The 20,481-nt window shown below is 43.1% G+C and overlaps 1 protein-coding gene across 8 annotated transcripts in view; it reads right to left on the bottom strand.

The window, feature by feature from the left end:
• TEX14 (testis expressed 14, intercellular bridge forming factor) overlaps positions 1–20,481 on the bottom strand; it is a 146,030-nt gene that overhangs the window by 13,689 nt on the left and 111,860 nt on the right. For 5 of the 8 annotated variants that reach the window (XM_070478543.1, XM_070478539.1, XM_070478540.1 and 2 more), the window contains exons 15-25: positions 17,613–17,719; positions 15,181–15,306; positions 14,887–14,972; positions 13,762–14,028; positions 12,816–12,916; positions 10,615–10,734; positions 9,083–9,149; positions 4,633–4,714; positions 2,766–2,828; positions 2,120–2,247; positions 756–964 (exon numbers count right to left, since the gene is read on the bottom strand). In XM_070478543.1, the coding sequence (XP_070334644.1) occupies positions 756–964; positions 2,120–2,247; positions 2,766–2,828; positions 4,633–4,714; positions 9,083–9,149; positions 10,615–10,734; positions 12,816–12,916; positions 13,762–14,028; positions 14,887–14,972; positions 15,181–15,306; positions 17,613–17,719 (1,356 nt within the window). The remainder of the gene's footprint in view (positions 1–755; positions 965–2,119; positions 2,248–2,765; positions 2,829–4,632; positions 4,715–9,082; positions 9,150–10,614; positions 10,735–12,815; positions 12,917–13,761; positions 14,029–14,886; positions 14,973–15,180; positions 15,307–17,612; positions 17,720–20,481) is intronic. The other 3 variants (XM_070478544.1, XM_070478546.1, XM_070478545.1) reach the window with 2 other exon arrangements.

Raw genomic sequence — 20,481 nt, forward strand, 5'->3', positions numbered from 1 at the left:
GTTGTTTAATCGCTAAGTCATGTCCAACTCTTTTGCGAACCCACAGACAGAAGCCCGCCAGGCTCCTCTGTCCATGGGATTGCCCAGGCAAGAATACTGGGCTGGGTTGCCATTTCCTTCTCTAAGGGATTTTCCTGACCCAGGGATCTAACTCGCATCGCCTGCATTGGTGGGTGGATTCCTTATTTTTGAGCCACCAGGGAAGCGACACAAGGGTTAGTCAACGGATTTTTAATGAGCAGTACCAAGGAAGGAACTTGGTAGTTTTCCTGAAAGGACTACATGTGAAATATGAAGGAGAGCGAGAAGGAAAGAAGGAAAAAAGCAAACAGCACTGGGAAGGGGAGGAAGCCAGGAGAAGGCAGCTTTCAGTGTTTTTACTGCAGATTACTGGTTCAGGAACAAGGTACGGATCAATCAGAACTCTCTGAGAACTCACCAGAGGAGGCTTCAAGGAAGAAGCAGCATGTAAAATACCGTTAGACTGAAAGAACAATGCAGATGAAGGAAGCACCATAAGCTATGGCAGAGGCCGGCTCTTTAGAGAAATTGCCAAACATTATCTCTGGTGGGGTCAGGGAGAGGAAAGGGTACAAAAGCCCAGGATCAGAGAGGAGCCCCAGGGAAGCCTGGGGAGGACCCATCTTATTTCTTCCTTTCTCTGTAAAATAGATATGGAGAAATCTTGACCTTTTGGATCACTGATGCCTTTGGAATCACTCCATGAGGGTGCAACGCAGAGTCTATATACTTACGAGATTAGTCAGTCTTGCAGGGAGAATTTCAGAGGAAGTAAGAAGGGAATCTAGGCTCTTTACTTTCTCTCGGACACTTGTAAATTTATCAGACAAAGTCTGAGTAGATTCTTGACTGGTCCAGCATGAGGTAGATCCTGTTTTAGTATCCTGAAATGGGATACTTTCAAGGCAGTCCTTATACTGACTAGAAACTGAAGAAATTGACCCTGTTGTAGAAAAGAGGACAGTCAGTGTCTGAATACTTTACATTATTTAAAAACAACAATAACACACAGACACACACACAAAACCCATAAAACTCTTTATCTATAATAGGAATTTCCCAGATTGTCAATAACTGAAATAATAACTGATCTGAGACAAAGCTCCATAAGGTATACAAAATGATAGTCTCTAAACCTGGTCATCAAAATAAAGGGAGATTATTTGAACCACAAATATACTGAAACAAGGACACTAAAAAGAGGGTGTTTGATGCTGGCTGTATGCGGTTACAGGACTGTATGCTTAAGTACAAGATACTGTTTTAAGTTACTAATTCTATAAAAAATCCAATGTGAAAGTGAAAGTGTTAACCACTCAGTCATGTCCAGCTTTTGTGACCCCATGGACTATAGCTTGCCAGGCTCCTCTGTCCATGGGATTTTCCAGGCAAGAATACTAGAGTGGGTTGCTATCTCCTTCTCCAGGGGATCTTCCCAACCCAGGGATTGAACCTGGGTCTCCTGCATTGCAGCCAGATTCTTTACCATCTGAGCCGCCAGGAAAGCCCTTGTAGAGATCCCACTGTATTTGCCCAAAATTCAACAGTGCTTCAAGTACAAAGTAGACTTGGCATTTATAGGTCTCTATTGCTAGAGTTTGGAGAAGGAAATGGCAACCCACTCCAATGTTCTTGCCTAGAGAATCCCAGGGACAGCAGAGCCTGGTGGGCTGCCATCTATGGGGTCGCACAGAGTCGGACACGACTGAAGCAACTTAGCAGCAACAGTAGCATCGCTCGAGTTAAAAAATCTCCTTATAGCTGGTTGGATGGCATCATCAACTCAATGGACGTGAGTTTGAGCAAACTCGGAGAGATAGTGAAGGACAGGAAGCCTGGTGTGTTGCAATCCATGGGGTTGCAGAGAGTCAGACACGACTGAGCTACTGAACAACAATAGCTAGTTAATCACCACCACCATCACCATCACCCCTGGCCTCCCATGGGATCATCCCCTTCCGCTCTGGCCCTAAAGAAACCCCGCTGCACTGTGAGGAAACACCCATCTGCCGGTCTACGCCCACAACCTGGCTCCCCACAGCCAATGAGACAGGAGCTATTGGCTCCCCTCCCAGAACACCCCCCTGTGAGACAGTACCTGGGCTGAGTGGAGTACTGACACTAGTAGGTGCGTGGTTTATTTTGGGTGTTTTGCATGAGACTTCCTTGAAAGAACCGTCGTGTTCATAGGAGATACTAGACAGGTCCTGAATGTCTGTCAGTGATCTAAAGTATTAAAAGCATAGAGTAACTGGGAGATACTTAGAAAAATCAAACACTATATTCCTAAGAGGTACTTGTTAAAGATGCTCTTCACAAAAATCTTTATTTGGCAAGAGGCCAAAATCAGAGAATACTTTAGAATATCCATAAGATATCTATAAGATACTTAAGATATCTTAAAGAGAGTATCAGAGAATATCTTAGAAAGAGATACTAACTTCAAACATTTCTCAGCAGCTAAAAATAAATTCCAAAGGTGAAAGTATATTAATGTGGAAAACAGATTTAATCTACCTTAAGTATAAGATTATATTCTTATTATCACTGTATTCCCTTGATTGTAAGATGCTATCAATTTAGATCACATCATCACAGCAGCTTTTTGGTGAAAGGAGAAACAGGCTCATGTTACATGTATATATAAAAATAGGAAGAACACAGAAACTCTTACAAATAAGAAAACACCATTCCCCTAAAACTAAGACTGCACAGAATCCTTAAGCAATTTCTGGTGGCCATACATATCTTTCTCTTTCATTTCCTTTGGTGGCTCCTTTAATGTCTCGTCTTGTTCACCTTCAGTACTGTTAAGAGAGAAAGTGAGAAAATTACATAAATCTTCTGTCAGCAGAGTGCAACAGCATGGTCCAAGGACAGTGTGGGATGCAGCAGGAAGGACACTGAGCTCAGAGTCGAAAGTGAGGGGTTCGATCCTGACTGCTCCTGATGAGCCACACGTTCACAGGCATGTCTGGGCCACTGTTTCCTCTTCAGAGACTAAATAAACACTCTCTGTGCTTTCGAACTGCAGTTCTGGAGAAGACTCTTCAGAGTCCCTTGGACAGCAAGGAGATCCAACCAGTCCATCCTAAAGGAAATCAGTCCTGATTCATTGGAAGGACTGATGCTGAAGCTGAAACTGCAATACTTTGGCCACCTAATGTGAAGAACTGACTCATTGGAAGAGACCCTGATGCTGGGAAAGATTGAAGGCAGGAGCAGAAGGGGATAACAGAGGATGAGATGGTTGATGGCATCACCAACTCGATGGACATGAGTCTGAGTAAACTCTGGGAGTTGGTGATGGACAGGGAGGTCTGGCATGCTGCAGTCCACGGGGTTGCAAAGAGTCGGACAGGACTGAGCAACTGAACTGAAATGAACTGAAAGGTCAGCCCACCTGCAGTCAACCTATGATGCTACTGGCTGAGCAAGCTTCTGAGAAAGTCAATGGAGTACTTTGCTGGGGATGGAGCTTGGAGCAAGAGACACAGTCACGGGGGTCTCACCAACTGTGAGGCAGCTTCCTGCCATGGAAGATCAGGGGAGGCCAAGAGAGGCTTGTGTCAAAGAAAGGCTAGAAAAGAATTCTGAAGACAAACTTGACTTGTTTCTACTTTAACCAATATTTAAGATACATTTTCAATATTCAGACACAAACTATAAGCCCGATCTCATGCTAAATCCTCCCAAATGTTTCCACATTTCTAATCTTTGTAGCAATCCCTATGAGACCAGTGGTATAAAGGAAAGAGAATGGATTTTAGATTGGGTTGTGACTATTAATTCATTCAAAAAATATTTCTTTTTCTGAGCACAACATAAGACAGTACTTTCTGGTCTGCCTAATTTACATAAATGACCATATGACTTGCTTTAACCAATGAAATGTAAGTGAAAGTGATGTGATTCACTTTGGGGCAGAAACTTTTAAAAGTCCAGTGCACAATTCACCATGTTCTCTTTTTCCTGCCTCAGCGAAAAAGGAAGCATAAAGATGGAGTCTCCCACACCGTGGATTTCTGAGAGAAAGTAATACAGCACAGAACACTTCTAGCCAATCCCTGATAGACACGGAACATGAACACAAAAGCAGTTTTTGTTGTTGTAAGCCACTAGAATCTGGGGGCTGTGTGCTACATAACATTAAGTAGCTCAGTTGGTAAAGAATCCACCTGCAATGCAGGAGACCTGGGTTTGATCCCTGGTTGGGAAGATCCCCAGAGAAGGGAAAGGCTACCCACTCCAATATCCTTGCCTGGAGAATTTCATGGACAGAGGAGCCTGGCAGGCTACAGTCCACGGGGCCACAAAGAGTTGGACACGAATGAGCGACTAACACACACACACACACCTAGAAGAGAAATCTGACCAAGGTCGTACAGTTAGAAAAGTAGAGTCAAGATCCGGATGCAGATGACAGCTCCTTTCCATGACCCTTCACAATTCTGCTGAACAAGTCCTAACAAACCTAAACTGCCTAAAGCTTATTGTTATAACATGGTGGCTATTATATTTGAAGAAGAGCAACATATAAATATGGGGCATTACCATCAATTAACATTACGTCTATAAGTCTGAAACTGTGAATAAAATAATGGCATATACCTTCGTATAGGCTGGAATTGAGACTTGGTCAAAATTTCAGCATTTTTTCCAAAGTTTTCTCTCATTTGGAACTTTTCTTCACCTGAAAGAATAAATTAAACGCATTTTTAATAAATTTTTGCAAACCTAGATTATGATTTTCAGTCTCTGGAGTTTTCCTGGTCTGGTCTAGAATAATAAATAAACTACATAAATAAAGTGTTTCCTAATTGGGCTTGGATTGAGTACTGTAGAAGAGGTTTTTGCTCTGAAAGTTTATTTTCCTTGCTCAGAGGGGAGAACTATATTCTGACACTCAGAATACAATCAAGCCATTTACTGGCCTTTCAGTTATAGCCGCACAGTTATTTCCGGAGACAAATGGGGTTTTGTCTTTTCAGGAAGGCAAACTGACCTGATTCCTGTCAACAGACACCAGGGGGCGTTGAAACCAAGAACTGTTTGTTCACTGCCGATTCCAAGCAGAAAAGACCATTAGCTGGGCATTCCCAGGGTGCTAACTGTGTCTCCTGGCCACCAAACACCACTTAAAGACTGGGGGTGGGGTCTTGAGTACTAATGAGCTAATTCAACTGTCTTCTGTTCTCGTTGCCCTCAAGCATCTCAAGTCACTCCTCCCCAATTCTCAGGAAGATACTTTGTAGGCCTCTGGGCACACAGGACCAGTATCCAATTTTCCTTCCCACATTATACAGCTATGGTTTATGGAGAAGTGGACACACAGACTAGCCAGCCCTATTGGCAAATGCTCACATCCCCCTGCCATTCTTTAGGTCCAGAAGGTGGCCTGGTAGGCAATGGCAAGCCCACTATAAAAGTACCACCTTTAGCAAAAGCCAAGACACTGATAAAACCATTTGAATACAGAGTTCCAAAGAATAGCAAGGAGAGATAAGAAAGCCTTCCTCAGTAATCAATGAAAAGAAATAGAGGAAAACAACAGAACAGGAAAAGACTAGAGATCTCTTCAAGTAAATTAGAGATACCAAGGGAACATTTCATGCAAAGATGGACACAGTGAAGGACAGAAACGGTATGGACCTAACCAAAGCAGAAGATATTAAGAAGAGGTGGCAAGAATACACCAGAAGAAGTTATACAAAAAAAGATCTTCATGACCCAGATAGTTACGATGGTATGACCACTCACCTAGAGCCAGACATCCCGGAATGTGTGGGTCTTAGGAAGCATCACTACGCACAAAGCTAGTGTAGGTGACAGAATTCCAGTTAAGCTATTTCAAATCCTAAAAGATGATGCTGTGAAAATGCTACACTTAATAGGCTAGCAAATTTGGAAAACTCAGCAGTGGCCACAGGACTGGAAAAGGTCAGTTTTCATTACAATTCCAAAGAAAGGCAATAGCAAAAAATGCTCAAACTACTGCACAATTGCACTCATCTCACACGCTAGTAAAGTAATGCTCAAAATTCTCCAAGCAAGTCTTCAGCAATACATGAACCATGAACCTCTAGATGTTCAAGCTGGATTTAGAAATGGCAGAAGAACCAGAGATCAAAGTGCCAACATCCACTGGATCATCAAAAAAGCAAGAGAGTTCCAGAAAAACATCTACTTCTGCTTTATTGACTATGCCAAAGCCTTTGACTGTGTGGATCACAACAAACTGTGGAAAGTTCTTCAAGAGATGGGACTACCAGACCACCTAACCTGCCTCCTGAGAAATCTGTATGCAGGTCAAGAAGCAACAGTTAGAACCGGACATGGAACAACAGACTGGTTCCAAATGGGGAAAGGAGTACATAAAGGCTGTATATTGTCACCCTGATTATTTAACTTCGGTGCAGAGTACATCATGTGAAATGCTGGACTGGATGAAGTACAAGCTGGAATCAAGACTGCTGGGAGAAATGTCAATAACCTCAGATATGCAGATGTCACCACCCTTATGGCAGAAAGCAAAGAACTAAAAAGCCTCTTGATGAAAGTGAAAGAGGAGAGTGAAAACATTGGCTTAAAACTCAACATTCAGAAAACTAAGATCATGGCATCTGGTCTCATCACTTCATGCCAAATAGATGGGGAAACAGCGGAAAGAGTGATAGACTTTATTTTTTTGAGCCCCAAAATCACTGCAGATGGTGACTGCAGCCATGAAATTAAAAGATGCTTGCTTCTTGGAAGAAAAGTTATGACCAACCTAGACAGCATATTAAAAAGCAGAGACATTACTTTGCCAACAAGGTCCATCTAGTCAAAGCTATGGTTTTTCCAGTAGTCATGTATGGATGTGAGAGTTGGACTATAAAGAAAGCTGAGCACAGAAGAACTGATGTTTTTGAACTGTGGTGTTGGAGGAGACTCTTCAGAGTCCCATGGACTATAAGGAGGTCCAACCAGTCAATCCTAAAGGAAATCAGTCCTGAATATTCATTGGAAGGACTGATGCTGAGGCTGCAACTGGCCACTTGATGCAAAGAGCTGACTCATTGGAAAAGACCCCGCTGCTGGGAAAGATTGAAGCAGGGAGGAAAAGGGGACGACAGAGGATGAGATGGTTGGATGACATCACCGACTCAATGGACATGAGTTTGAGCAAGCTCCGGGAGTTGGTGATGGACAGGGGGGTCTGGCGTGCTGCAGTCCATGGGGTCGTCAAGAGTCGGACACGACTGAGCGACTGGACTGAACTGACTGAAGACACTGAATCCCCACCAGTGGAGAAGCATCGCGGTTCTCCTTCTTGCTGCTCTCTTCAAACGCCCTAGAAAGCATAAATGAACTTCTAATAAGCACAATTTAGAGCTGGAGGGGAAGTTAGAGATTGGAGAGTCTAACTCTCTCCTTTATTTTATACGAAGGGAAGGTGGGGCCTTGGGTGGAATGACATGCCCAAGATGCCAAAGGTCATGCAGAAAAAAGTCATCAGCAGAACTGGGCATGGAACCCAGTGTGTACCCCACTGTTACCCCTGTTGTATTGCCTGGTATGGAGAGGATGTATATCAGAGCCGTAGTGGGAAGGGGGGAAGAGAAAGGCTGAAAGGAGGAAACAGAGTAGAAATCAGATGCTTCTTCTACACGTACTTCAGATGTTTGCAGCCAACTAGCCGTGGTTTTCTGACCTGCCTGCCGCATAATTTCTCTCTCCTACTCACCCCTCTTTCAAATGCAAGTGAAGTGGCCACGCACAGGTCAGGCTCACACAGAGAGTGATCATGGGCAGAGGCTTCACAGAAAGAACGGTGTGGCCAGAGACCCAGGTTTGGGAACTTCAAACACATATTTTCCTGAGAATTTAACTGTTCATCTAAAAGCGTACAGCTTCTTAAAACTCTTGCTTGCAACTGTGAAGGAGGCCTGAATAAGGTTAGAGATGCAAGCTGGAGTGCGCAATAGGAGGAAGGGAGTATGTTCAGAACCTACACTTGCCCAGCCTGGGTTCAGACAGTTGAGACATGACCATGGACCGAGCTGCATGGCTCAGCAGATGGATAATCCTGGCTTTAAAACAGATGGTTATGTACCTTAAAAGAGAGAAAGTGCACAATTTTTAAAATGTCTGTATCAGTACCTGTGGTCCATTTATATCTTGTCTTGTGCCATACCCCAGCTGTTGATCCAAGGCTAACTTCCCATGTAACAGGAAGCAATTGCTAAGTTACACAGAACCCAAGGCCCCAAAAGGGCACAATGTTATATTGACTGTAGTGTTGGCTATTACTAACCCTTTGCTAAGGTGTCATGCAAGGAAAGGAAAATGATGGTAAAACTCAGTCTTCGGGAGTAGGGAAGGACATAGAAACCTAGTACTGGTTGTCACCGTGTCAATAACTAGCTGTGTGGCCTAGGCCAATCCTTCAGGTCAGCTCGGCACAAACAACTGAACTCCTGCTATGTGCCACAAAGGAGCCTGAAATCTAGGGAAAGAGACCACAGGGGGAAAAGAAGCAGCAACTGCTGTAACGGATGCTATATGAATGCAAGGTGGGGGGACTTCCCTGGTGGTCCAGTGGTTAAGACTCCACAATCCCAATGCAGGGGGCCTGGGTTCCATCCCTGGTCAAGGAATTAAAGCCCACATTCCGCGACTAAAGAGATCAAATCAGCAACTAAAGATCCTGTGTGCCTCAAATGAGACCTGGCACAGCCAAATAAATAAATCCACAAATATTTATAAATAAATAAATAGCAAAGTTAAAAACAAAAGCACACAAGGGAAAAATAAAAAAGAAAACTAAAAAAAAAAAAAAAAGAAAAGCACGCAAGGGGAAGTATATAAATAACATGATGTATGGATGCCATGAGGCTGGTGAGCAGCTGGGGATTCATTCTAATGAGGGGAAACCACTGAGCCTAAGTTTTCTTATCTGTGAAATGAAAGGCCTGGAAGGTTATCTCTAAGAACCTTTCCAGCTCGAAACATGTGTGATCTGACAGAAAGTGAACATGAGGGATTCTCAAAGGAATTTGCCCTGAGGGCGTATTACCAGAGGCTTGAGGTCGGGCACAAGCATGTTGTAGTCCTTCAAAGTCTTCATCAATGGGACTTGAGGTCTATAAAAGAACGAAAGAGCAAAGAAAGGAAGCTCACTAGAGGAAGATATATCATCAAAAGATGGGGAGAGGATTTCTTTCATGTTCTTAAACTTTGAAAATCTTTATAAAGTTCCTGCATCTTTTATAGAAAAAGAACAAACCTTCACAGACATTAAGAACTTATTTGTACTATACGTTCCTCCTCCACAACAAGCCCTCCTCCCCCTCCCATTGTGAGGTGGGATTGGGTTACTTTTCCCTTCTTTATATAATTATCCCCTCTCCTCACTCCAACCATCCAACAAAGATGTTTTAATTCCTGGGAGCTTTACTAGAAAAGCCAAAAAAGGTAGGAAAGATGGCCCAGGCTCTAAAGCTACTCTACGGGGTGAGAAGTCAGAACACCAGTTCCTTTGAGGCGAGGCAGTGGGTGGGAGGAAACACAAGGTCTTCTAGGGGATCAAGAATGTTCTATTTCTTGATTTGGGTGCTGGCTCCATGAGTGTATTCAGCATGTAAAAGTTCATGATCTGTACCCTAAAGATGCGTGTACTTTTCCCTGTTACCCTTTTTATATATGTGTACATATTACATGTATGTACATGTATACGCATATAAACTTTGTATTTTTTATTAACCACTTTCTTAATGTCGCAGTCCACAGTAATATCAAGAATGCTCGAAGGACTGATAATGGAAAACTGCTCTAACTGAGTTTTCAGAAGTGCCAACGAGGGAGAACCATGCTTTGTGATGCATCACTGAATTCTTCCCGTCAGTCAAATGTGGTGATTGGCATGTACAATCTCTCTTTCCTCCACTCTACCTTCCATATTGGTAAAAGGTGGCAGGTTAGGGGACAGAGGAGGTAAAAATTACGAGAGAATAAAAGACTCCTATGATTTTCATTTTATAAATGAAAATACTCTGTGCACAAACAGGTTCTTGCAAAAGCCAGGCAGATCGCAGAGAAAGGCCCGTGTACTGGACAGCCTCACCTTCTCTGCGGACCCTGTGCCGCTATTCCTGGCTCTCCCGCCACTAAAGCCTGTCAGTCCTGGGCTAACTCCCTAGTCTACTGTCACCAGTGCTTCTTCACACACAGCAATAATAGCAGGCTGCCTTCTCTCCCCTCAAGAAAGGACTGTGAATTAAGCAACAAGAAGGAACGGGTTTTGAAAAAGAAGTACAAAGTGCTGCACAAATGCAGGAACCACAATTCTGCGGTAAGACTTTCATTATGAAAAATCTTACTTTTCAAATGTTTTTTCAAAACATATGAAAACACTGATAAATTGACATGATATTATTTTATGTATAAGCTATTTTTCTTAATAAAAATAATTTTTTTTCTTTTTTTTAATAGGCTAATTACTTTACATCATTACAGTAGTTTTTGTCATACAATAAAAATAATTTTAAAGGAATAAAGCAACAGAGAAAGCTGGAGATGTACTTTATTCTGAACTTTGTAAATTTTTACCTCTAAAGCCAAATTTTCTTGAGCAATTGAGGAGTAAAAATATTCATGGTCTGGAGTTAAAAACTCATCTGTCATGGCTTCAGAAGACTCTGGTGAACAAGTTGATTGTGCAGACTGATCCTATTAATAACGTAGGAAATCACTTTTCAGTTGGTGTTTATTGTAAACAAATCCCTTTAGAGCTGGCTGCACTGTTAGTAACAGGGCATCTAAAATCACCCTGCAGTTGGGATGATGCTCTCAGAGCCCCTCCTGCCACATGCGCACCTCTGCCCTCCTGCACAGCCAGTCATGAACCCCAGAGCAAGTGTGACAAATCACAGTTCTGAATCTCAACATCCTTACCTGCACAATGGAAGTACGGGAGGCCGGGCAACCTTTTTGCTCTGCAATTCACAGGAAGAAGAAAGGCCCTAGACAACTCAAGCTGGGGACTGAAATTAAACACACTGATCCCCCACAGGCACAGACACAGTCCACGTGCTAGAGTCAACTCTAGGCTGAGGCTGCTCAGACCTGGGACTCCTTCAGGTATTCCCATTTAAAGGCAAGAGAAGGAGCATGATTTTAAAAATAGCAATACAATCTCAATAATAAAAATAAAACAGGGATTTCCCTGGTGGCCCAGCAGATAAGACTGCATGCTTCCACTGCAGGCAGTATGTATTTGATCCCTGGCTGGGGAAGTAAAATCCCACAGCCATGCAGTCAAAAAATTTTTTTTAATTTAGAAAAAAGGGAGAACTATTTAAAAAATGAAATAATTTAAAGTAAGTTACTGGGATTTCTCTGGTGGTCCAGTGGCTACACACACTCCCAAAGCAGGGGGCCTGGGTCCTATCCCCAGTCAGGGAACTAGATCCCACAAGCTGCAACTAAGACCCAGCACAGCCAAATAAATTAATTAATTAAAAGCAAGTTATTCCGTCAGCATCTCTGCTCTCCTCCTTCCTTTTCTGCTACTTCTCTACATCCAGGCCCTCATCACCACGTGGCCAGACAGCTGGCTCCTTTCCTTACCTTCAATCATTTTTTTGCACAGGTTTTGCGGTTTATTTCCCTGGACACTGCCTTTGCCACACTTCCTCTTCTGTGCACTTAGCAGCTGCTTTCCTTAATCCCTCATATCAAATTGAAATTTCTCAGACAAGCCTGGCCTCCCACACCTTCTCCACTTCCCTGACAGACCTGCTTCTCCAGCCAAGCCAGTATGCTTAATGTGGTGCATCCTCCCAGGCCTCACAGGAGAGAAAGAATAAACTGTCCTGTGAGTAGTCTGTGTACTGATTAAGATACAAAGGTATGTTCTTTGAAAAGCCTCAAATGTTATCACAATAGGCTTTTTACATTGTTTGTTCTCAATTTTCGTTTATATTCTTCCATGTCAATGGTGATTACAAATTTTGGTTCCTTACGCTGGCTGGACCATGGCCAGTTGCACACTTGAAGAACACATTAAATCCCTGAAGCAAGGCTGTAACCCCAGTGCAAATGCTGGGAAATGACTGAATCCCAGGGATCTTGCTGAGGCATAGATTTCAGGCATGAACACACTCCTTCCACTGAGCTGAGAGCTGAATTTCGGTCTTAGATGACATCCCAGGCAAAGGCACTCTCATTGTAACCCTGGCCCTGCTCTTCCTACTTCAAAAAGACTTCAGTCATGAGCTTTGGTAACTGACCTCACACTGAGCTTTACGAGGTGGTCTTTTCTACACAGTTATACAGAAAGCTTGGGCGTCCCAGGTGGTATAGCAGTAAAGAATCCGTCTGCCAATGCAGGAGACACAAGAGACGTGGGCTAGATCCCTGGGTCAGGGAGATCCTCTGGAGAAGGAAATGGCAACCCATTCCAGTACTCTTGCCTGGGAAATCCCATGGACAGAAGAGCTGGGCCATGGGAGTTGCAAAGAATTAGACACGACTGAGTTACTGAGCACGCACACAGAAAGCTCAAGGGTCAGAGCTGAATCTAACACTGTGTTTTCCCCAAGCTCCAATATTCACAGTGCTTTGAGCTGAACTAATTCAAAAACTATTAGACAGGAGGAAAGGCTTCTTCATTCATGTCAGAGACATGAGGGTGCATGCTCCAACTAAAAAGAACTACTACAGATATTTCAATGTCATAATATGTAACAACTCAGTTTTACTCTACTAGGTCTTTGGGCTTGAGTTGGCTCTCCAGCTGTATGACTTACGCTGTAAGACTTCTCAACCGCCACAGATGCATCCGAATTTGCTTGAAAGACTTCACTGTGCTCTGGCTGCTCATCTTTTCTGGGGAGCAGGTGCCTGATACCTAACGATTATAACACAATAATTGTCATTCGGTAATTTTTAAATGACATGAAGGGGCAAAGGATACTATAAGAGAAGAGATGTATGCATTTTCTGCCAAATGTGGCCATGTGTCATGTCAGGTTCTGTCCAGACAGTGGAGACTGTTAGGTTAGCCTGGCTCTAGCACGCAGCTGTGAATCATTCTCCCTTTCACCCACCCGTTCAAGAGTGATGCTTGACAAGGAACAGATTTTAAATATCCAAAAAATCCAAACCAGCATATTTTTCTATCTAAGATGAATGATAATTTCAGATGTACCTTTCCTTGATTTTCAAACAACTGTGAAATGATATCCCATGCCCTGACTGCAAGCAAACTACCAGGTAGAAAGACACAGCGTGCAGTTTTCAACAGCAAATCTATAAAAGTGATGGCAGTAAACACCATTTGTCTCTAGGTTCCTCAGGCATAGACTCTCTGAGAGACGGTGGCATTTTTCTGGCCTAAAATGCAATGCAAAGAAGTGGGCAGCAGGGGGTGGCCTGCCACCGATGCTCTCTGGTGAAAGGTTCAATTCTTTGCCAGGTTAGATCCAGGAGCAGGGTCAGTGCATGGAGACGATTTACTTCCTTTGGACAAAGGAATCTCCTCTAGTAATAAAACACTTGTGAGTCTCTGGACTTTTTCATCTGTCGGAAGGACAGTGGGATTAGATGGGTGTGCTACTTTCCCCTGGAATTCAGGACCCCCAGATAGACAGGAAAGGAGAGAAGCCAAAGGAAATATTCCAGGAGGTATACTTATTGTCAAGAGCTGACAACTTGACAGAGCTCACCTACCCCAGTTCCTCCATCTGAACTTACTGGTGAAACGCTGAGGCCCTGACTGTCTGCCACGCTGGTCACTGCTGTCTGTTTGGCCACACTTATTTCCTCCTGGCTCATCGCTTTTCTTGAGATACTCTGCAGCTTGCTGCCAATCCACATGCTCGGAGACCCTAATGGGGAGCTGCGGCAGGGGGTCAGGCTCATGTTCAGCCTCACTGTCTAAAGCCACACCACTCCGAGGATGCCAAGGAGGTACTGTCAGATGTCCAGTAGCTGCTTTCGCTGCCATTTCTTTCACCTCCGCTGGACGTAAGAGAAAGCAGCATTTAAAACAGCACTGTGAATGCTGGAAACAAAAGTTTTAGTTCTTTAAAGAGTTACGTAATGGTTTATAGCTTATATTGTCACAATTACTCCCTGTTTAGAACTGCATCATCTTTAGCTTGCCCTGCTTGGCTTTAAATAGGAAAGAAGAGAGAACGGATAACAGTGAGGGACAGGCAGAATTTCAGTTAGTTACAGCCCTTTATGCTGAATCAGACTAAAAGGCAACAGAAATTTGTAGACAGACCTTCTTGCTGTAAAGATTTTGTAAGAAAATGACATGTGAAGCCCTTAGCCTGCAGAAACTAACGGAAGGAATTCTATCTGAGTTTATATGACCTTTCTAGACCAGACTGAGCTCATATTTTGGGAGTACATATATACCTATATATGTGCGTGTGTGTTTTCCTCAAAATTTTCTATCCTTTTCAGTGCCACCTAGCATTACTATCAAAAAACATAGATGCTGTATTCTTTTACGCTCATAAGATTAAACTGATACAAAAGGATAATGCCCACAGGATAGGTGAAACTGACACTGCAAGCTCTCTACCCTAACATTATAAGAATCTATACTGTGTATTTCTTTACTACCTTTGTTACACAACATACATATATACACATATACAGAGTGTAGACAGATTTCCTACATAGTCCAGAGATTAAAAAAAGCACTTCTCTTTCAGTTTGTAATCAGAAAGGTCTTACTTTTAAAATGGAATGATCTAACAAGAAAAGAATATGAGAAGACAGGTTGTGCACTTTGAGATAACAACCAAGCTAGAAAGGTACTTTAAATTTCATTTTGTCCAACAGAATCCATGGCTTTATACTCACTTTTCCACTTTAAGTGTATCTCTCCATCACCTTCATTTCTTGACTTTGCGTTATAGATTTCAGAAGACACAGATTGCATGCTGATCCTGAATTGCATTTATTTGGGGGAAGAGGGCAAGTGAACACAAACACCTCAGTTGACTCAAGTTCCTGACACAACCCCAAGCCCGTGAGCCCACCCAGAGGACTGTCCCCTATTCTCTGAGCGGTTCTGAGGTTGCACTGACTCCTAAAGACCAGCAGTGGGCACCAGACACCACCACCCCCAACACTCGGCCCACAAGGCTGTGCTACCTGGTAGAGTCCTGGCCAGGGCTGGATGAGGCGGGTGGTCCCCGTGGGTGGCTTGGCATGGTGAGGAGTGCGCTACTGAGCTGTGTCATTTTGCTTTGAGGACTGGACTCCCTAGGCCTTCCCTGGCTAAGAAATGAAAGGACTAGGTTAGAAGATCTTGAAATTCAGCTTCACAAACAGAACCCTGGTCCTCGGGTTGTAGCAGAGCAGAGCATAGGTGATGGTTCAGTAGTTCCCTGCCCTTTGATCAGAATCCTCTGGTAACAGGCCCACCTGTATATTAGTGAAAGCACAACAGCTAACACTTATAAAGATGGGCTTAAGGCACCAGGGATTCTGAAAATCATTCAGAGATCCTCATCCTAGTTTCACTGAGTTGTGGACCATGTCCTGCTACTAGCTAGCTGACTGTGGCAAACTTCAGTCTCTCTGGGCCAAGGTCTCCTCATCTGCACAACAAATCAGTCTCTTTTTCCTCTAAATATCCCATGATTATATACCCTTTATCACCTGTTAAACTAATGCTTTGAAAATGTTTCTTCTAGGGGACCTCCCTGGTGATCCAGTGGCTAAGTCTTCATGCTCCCAATGCAGGGGCCCAGGTTTGATCCCAGATCAGGGAACTAGATCCCACATGCCACAACTAGAAGATGCTGTGTGCCGCAACTTAAGACCTGGCACCGCCAAATAAGATAAAGAAAAAGAAAATGTGTAATTTATGCATACATAGGAATTCTCTTTTATCTAGAATAGCCCAGTCTCCTGCTGTATCAGAGTGCAAAGAGAGGCTGTTGAATTAGAAAAGTCATATCTGATCAGCTTCTTTGAAGAACAATTTGGCAACAGCTATCAAGCATCTTTAAAATGTTCAAACCCTCTGTAACTCTGCTTCTGGGAGCCTATCAAGGACATAACCCAAAATGCAGAACAAAATTTACTGACAAGTCACTATATATAGCCCTAGTCATAACAGAAAAAAGAAAGACTGAAACAACCTAAAATTCAACAATGGGGGAAAATTCAATTTTTCCCCATTTCAAACTTACAATTTCAAAGTAAGTTTACAGGATGTTTTTAATAACAAAGGATAAAAACGTCCTAATGTAAAGCAAAAGCTCAGGATACAAAACTGCCTTTTTGTTTCGTCACTCAATCATGTCTGACCCTTTGTGACCCCATGGACTGTAGTCCGCCAGGCTCCTCTGTCCATGGGATTTCCCAGGCAAGAATATTGGAGTGGGTTGCCATTTCTCTCTCCAGGGGATCTTCTCCAACCAGGGATCAAACCAGCGTCTCCTGCATTGGCAGGCGGATTATTTACCCCTGAGTCACCTGGGAAGCCCACAGAAATGCCTACATGTATGTAATTAGAGTTATTTTGAAAGCACACAAGCAGACTAGGTGGACTGACAGCAAAGCATTAAAGCTTTCTCTTTGGCCTGTTTCTGTTCTCCGGGGGGGAGGAGGGTGCTGAGCAGGAAAGGTCACAACTACAGTTTCTGCTTTGTCCTCCAGTGGCTACATTGTCACCCTGTTCACTTCTGGCAATGATGTGAGTGCTAAACTCTCTGATGCCGATGATGGTTCTTCAGTTAATTCCCTTTGTAAAGGTAAAATGCACTAATCTAAAATGTCTGGGCATGTTCCTCGATTCTTTGGTACATATTTAACTGAAGTGAAGAGAACAGCAAATTCTTGTCATTATTCTCAGTCACCAATGAGGGCAGGAATAAAAAATTTTTTTTCCAGGAAGACTGACTTCAAAGCTGTGGATTAATGCTGTCTTTTAACCACAGAAGAGGAAAACTAAGTTCATATTACTACTCGTCCTGAAAAACATTTATTGCTCCATTAATAATTCTCCCTATGCAAAAGAAAATTTGTTTTTCTTAAGTTCTTAAAAACCCAGCATATGCATACCCTTTTCTTCTACTGAAGGAAAATTGGTTTGTGCTGAAATCAATTCATTTCATCGATCTGGCTAAAAATCAAGAGTCCAAAACGTAACGATGATATCGTTCAACTTATTCCTCCTGTCCCCCAGAGTCAGTGACCCTTATTTTGAACAACACTGGTTTTCATGTAGTTTGGTTTCTGGAACACTGGCACATGGGATACTTGGCACTTGTTTTTATCAGAAAAGCAATCTGGACAGTTTCAGAAAGGCAGGATGCTTTGCTCTGGACCACTGAGGAGTTCTGTCTGACTGACCCCCCAGCAACTTCACCTCTGACGTCTCCCTCGAGTTTCCATTATACTGCTCTTCTCACTCACTCAACAGAGAGAATCTACCAACATCTCTTTCTGTGTTACTACTCCTCAACTCTCACAATCTCTTCGTCATCAGCAACATGAAGATCATTAAGTGGCCTAAGGGTCACATGGGCGTCTAAAGACATGGTGATGCAAAGAACAATGAAACCTTAACCCACCTGCTGGTATTCTGGTTCCTGTTTCTTTCCAAACTGTCCTTGGCTCCGTGAGTGGGCTGAAACTGTTCACCTCCGCTCTGTTTTCCAGGGCCACAACGAGCTGGCAGCTTAAAAAGCAGACCTGTTTCAGTGCTTTGATGAAGGAATCCCTCTTCCCTTCACTCTCACATTCTATTTTTAAAGTCATTCTCGCTCAGTATGTAGAACTAACCAGACCTCTCAAGACAATTTCAGTTTGCATGTTTCACATCTAATAACTTATCTCTTAGCTGTAGGCCTCTTCATAGACACACTGGCCCTCAGGACTTCAGTCCAAACAGGGTGCAAGTGGAAAATGAGCAACAAAATAGACATCAAAAGTCCCCAAACTTTCCCCTATGTGATTATTAAGACAGCAGGTTTTATGGCAGGAGTCCCAGGCCCTGAGTTCTCATCTGATCTTTACTCAGACTAACCTAAGTGAGCCCTATGTTTTGGTTTCTTCATCCTTCATCCTTCATCCTTCATAAAACAGGGACAATAATATGTGCCTAAATCTACTGGGGGTGTGGGGAGGAGAGGGGTGCTATGAAAATAAAACACAACCAAAAAAAAAAAAAAAAAAAGGCTACAATACTTCCAAAATAGTAGAAGTAAAATAAATTAAAGCCAATGCCCTTTAGCCTAAAAAAGAGACCTGCGATCTGCTTACTGCAATTTCAACTAACTTAGTTTAACTGTATTTCCTAACCTACAGCAAGTAAAAGCAACACATGTGAGATCTGGGGATGGCCGCAAGACACCTAAAGGTGAGAAGATGCCTAAAAATGACCACTGTCTCTGTGGAGTATGAGTTCCAGAGGCTGTTGAGTGGAGGCAGCATTGTATCACAGAACATCACAGTAACAGATGTTCAAAAAATCATCATGGTCACAAGGAAAGGCTAGAATAGATTTAGAATATATTCAAATTGGTATTTAGAAAAATGGCAAGGCTGCAGTGTTTTCATTCATGTGATTAAAAATTTAAGAATGGAGAAATTAAAAGAATGAATTTCAAATGTTTGAAAATTTCACTTAGGTGAAAATGCCTTATTCCTTGATAATGCTAGAAAACTAGAGCAGGCTTTTTAAAGAACAATTTTAAAGAACAATTAAAATATGGTATAGTTGCTTCACACGTAGTCACATGTACTAGTAGATAGTTTCCAACAACGGCTGCCTTCAACGCCTTCCCTCCCGGTCCACACCACCGTGAGTGAGCTGGAGTCGACTTCCCTCCCCTTGAATCTACGCTGCTTCCTAGCTGTGCCATCAGGAAAGCAGCAAAAGTGACAGTGTCCCAGTGTTTAAGAGACCTGGCAGCTTCGCTTTCACCTGGGAAGCCGGCTGCTGGGCTGCAGAGAAGCTTGGCTGAGACTATTAAGTGAATGAAAAGAAACCAAGCGTAGAAAGAGGCCGCCTGGGGGAGCGAGGTAACTGAGGCCTTCCTGGAACTTCTTGCTCAACTCAAGACTCCAGCTGAATGCAGCTGAGGGGGTGGTCCCAGCCAGCATCACAAGGAATGGAAGAATCAGTCAAGCTAGCCCTGTCATACTCAGAGCCCACAGAATGATGAGAAGTAATAAAACACTGCTATTTTATGTTATCCAGAAACAGGTGATCAACATACAGTATACAATAAAAGTTATTTCTAGTAGTTTTCTAGTAAACTCTAGTAAACTCTAACTTTCATTGTGCCTTCTCTTTGTGTGTGTGTGTTAGTAGTAGCTCAGTTGTGTCCAACTCTTTGCAACCCCATGGACTGTAGCCCACCAGGTTCCTCTGTCCATGGGATTCTCCAGGCAAGAATACTGGAGTGAGTTGCCATTTCCTTCTCCAAAGTCACCTTCCTTCTCTTTACATGAAAACAAATGCCAAGGCTTTTCCAAATGTTCTAAGTGAGGACTAAAGTCTCGCTGAAATGCAGCAAGGAACAGGGCAAGAGCACTAGCCTGGGAGTCAGAAACCCAGCTGGGCCTGGTCAGTAGCACAGCAAAGGGTGGGGTAGTGGGAGTCGGCTGCCCTGTGCAGGCCGAGAGGGTGCACTTCAGGTGGAGGATTTTAAAAGAATAATAAAACCCACTAAAAGTTAGCCTGCTTTTTTTTTTTTTTTTTTTTTAACCATGAGCCAGCAACTAAATAATTTCAGTAATAAGATCCTCCTTCCAGAGGTGCTGACCTCTCTCACTCCACCCTGTGCTCAGTAACATCCATGGGTCTCAGGAAGTTTAAGTCTCTGAGCTTGAGCTTCGCACTCTGGAAAAGGATGGGCTTGATCCATCTCTAAAATTCTGATTCAACAGGCAGCCAGCTCTGCATGTGTGAACTTGTTAAAATTCATCCATTTATTGATTCCCTCAATGACCACTTACGGAGTACCTTCTACTGCTAGGCCCCCTTCTATGTGTGGGGACCTTCCTCAGCCTTACTGGACGGATTGTCCTTAAGAAGTCCAGAGCCTACAAGCCATGTGGTGTGGTCAAAAAAAGAAGAAGAAACAGCAGCAGCTCACAGGGGAACCACTCTTCAACCTCACATCCTCTGAGGCATCTCCTTTGACTACAAAGTCCTTCCATTCCCCATTGGTGTCTGAGCTGCTCCTAGCAGAGCTTGTGGCTCATTCATCAAATCCCAGGGTCTAATAAACAGCCTCTGGTTCTATGCTTATCAAATGAGTGAATGAATGAATGAATAAGCAATTCAGAATAGGGATTAATACCTGCCCAAGATACCATATTTGGTGGGTTGAACTATATACAATTGTCAATACTTGATGATTTTGACCTACAAAACAGCGATTTCACATAGTTCATAGAATTTTATAGAGGACAGGGCCTGTGAGCTGGGTT

The sequence above is a fragment of the Odocoileus virginianus genome, chromosome 17 (assembly GCF_023699985.2).
Source record: "Odocoileus virginianus isolate 20LAN1187 ecotype Illinois chromosome 17, Ovbor_1.2, whole genome shotgun sequence".
Classification (NCBI taxonomy): domain Eukaryota; kingdom Metazoa; phylum Chordata; class Mammalia; order Artiodactyla; family Cervidae; genus Odocoileus; species Odocoileus virginianus.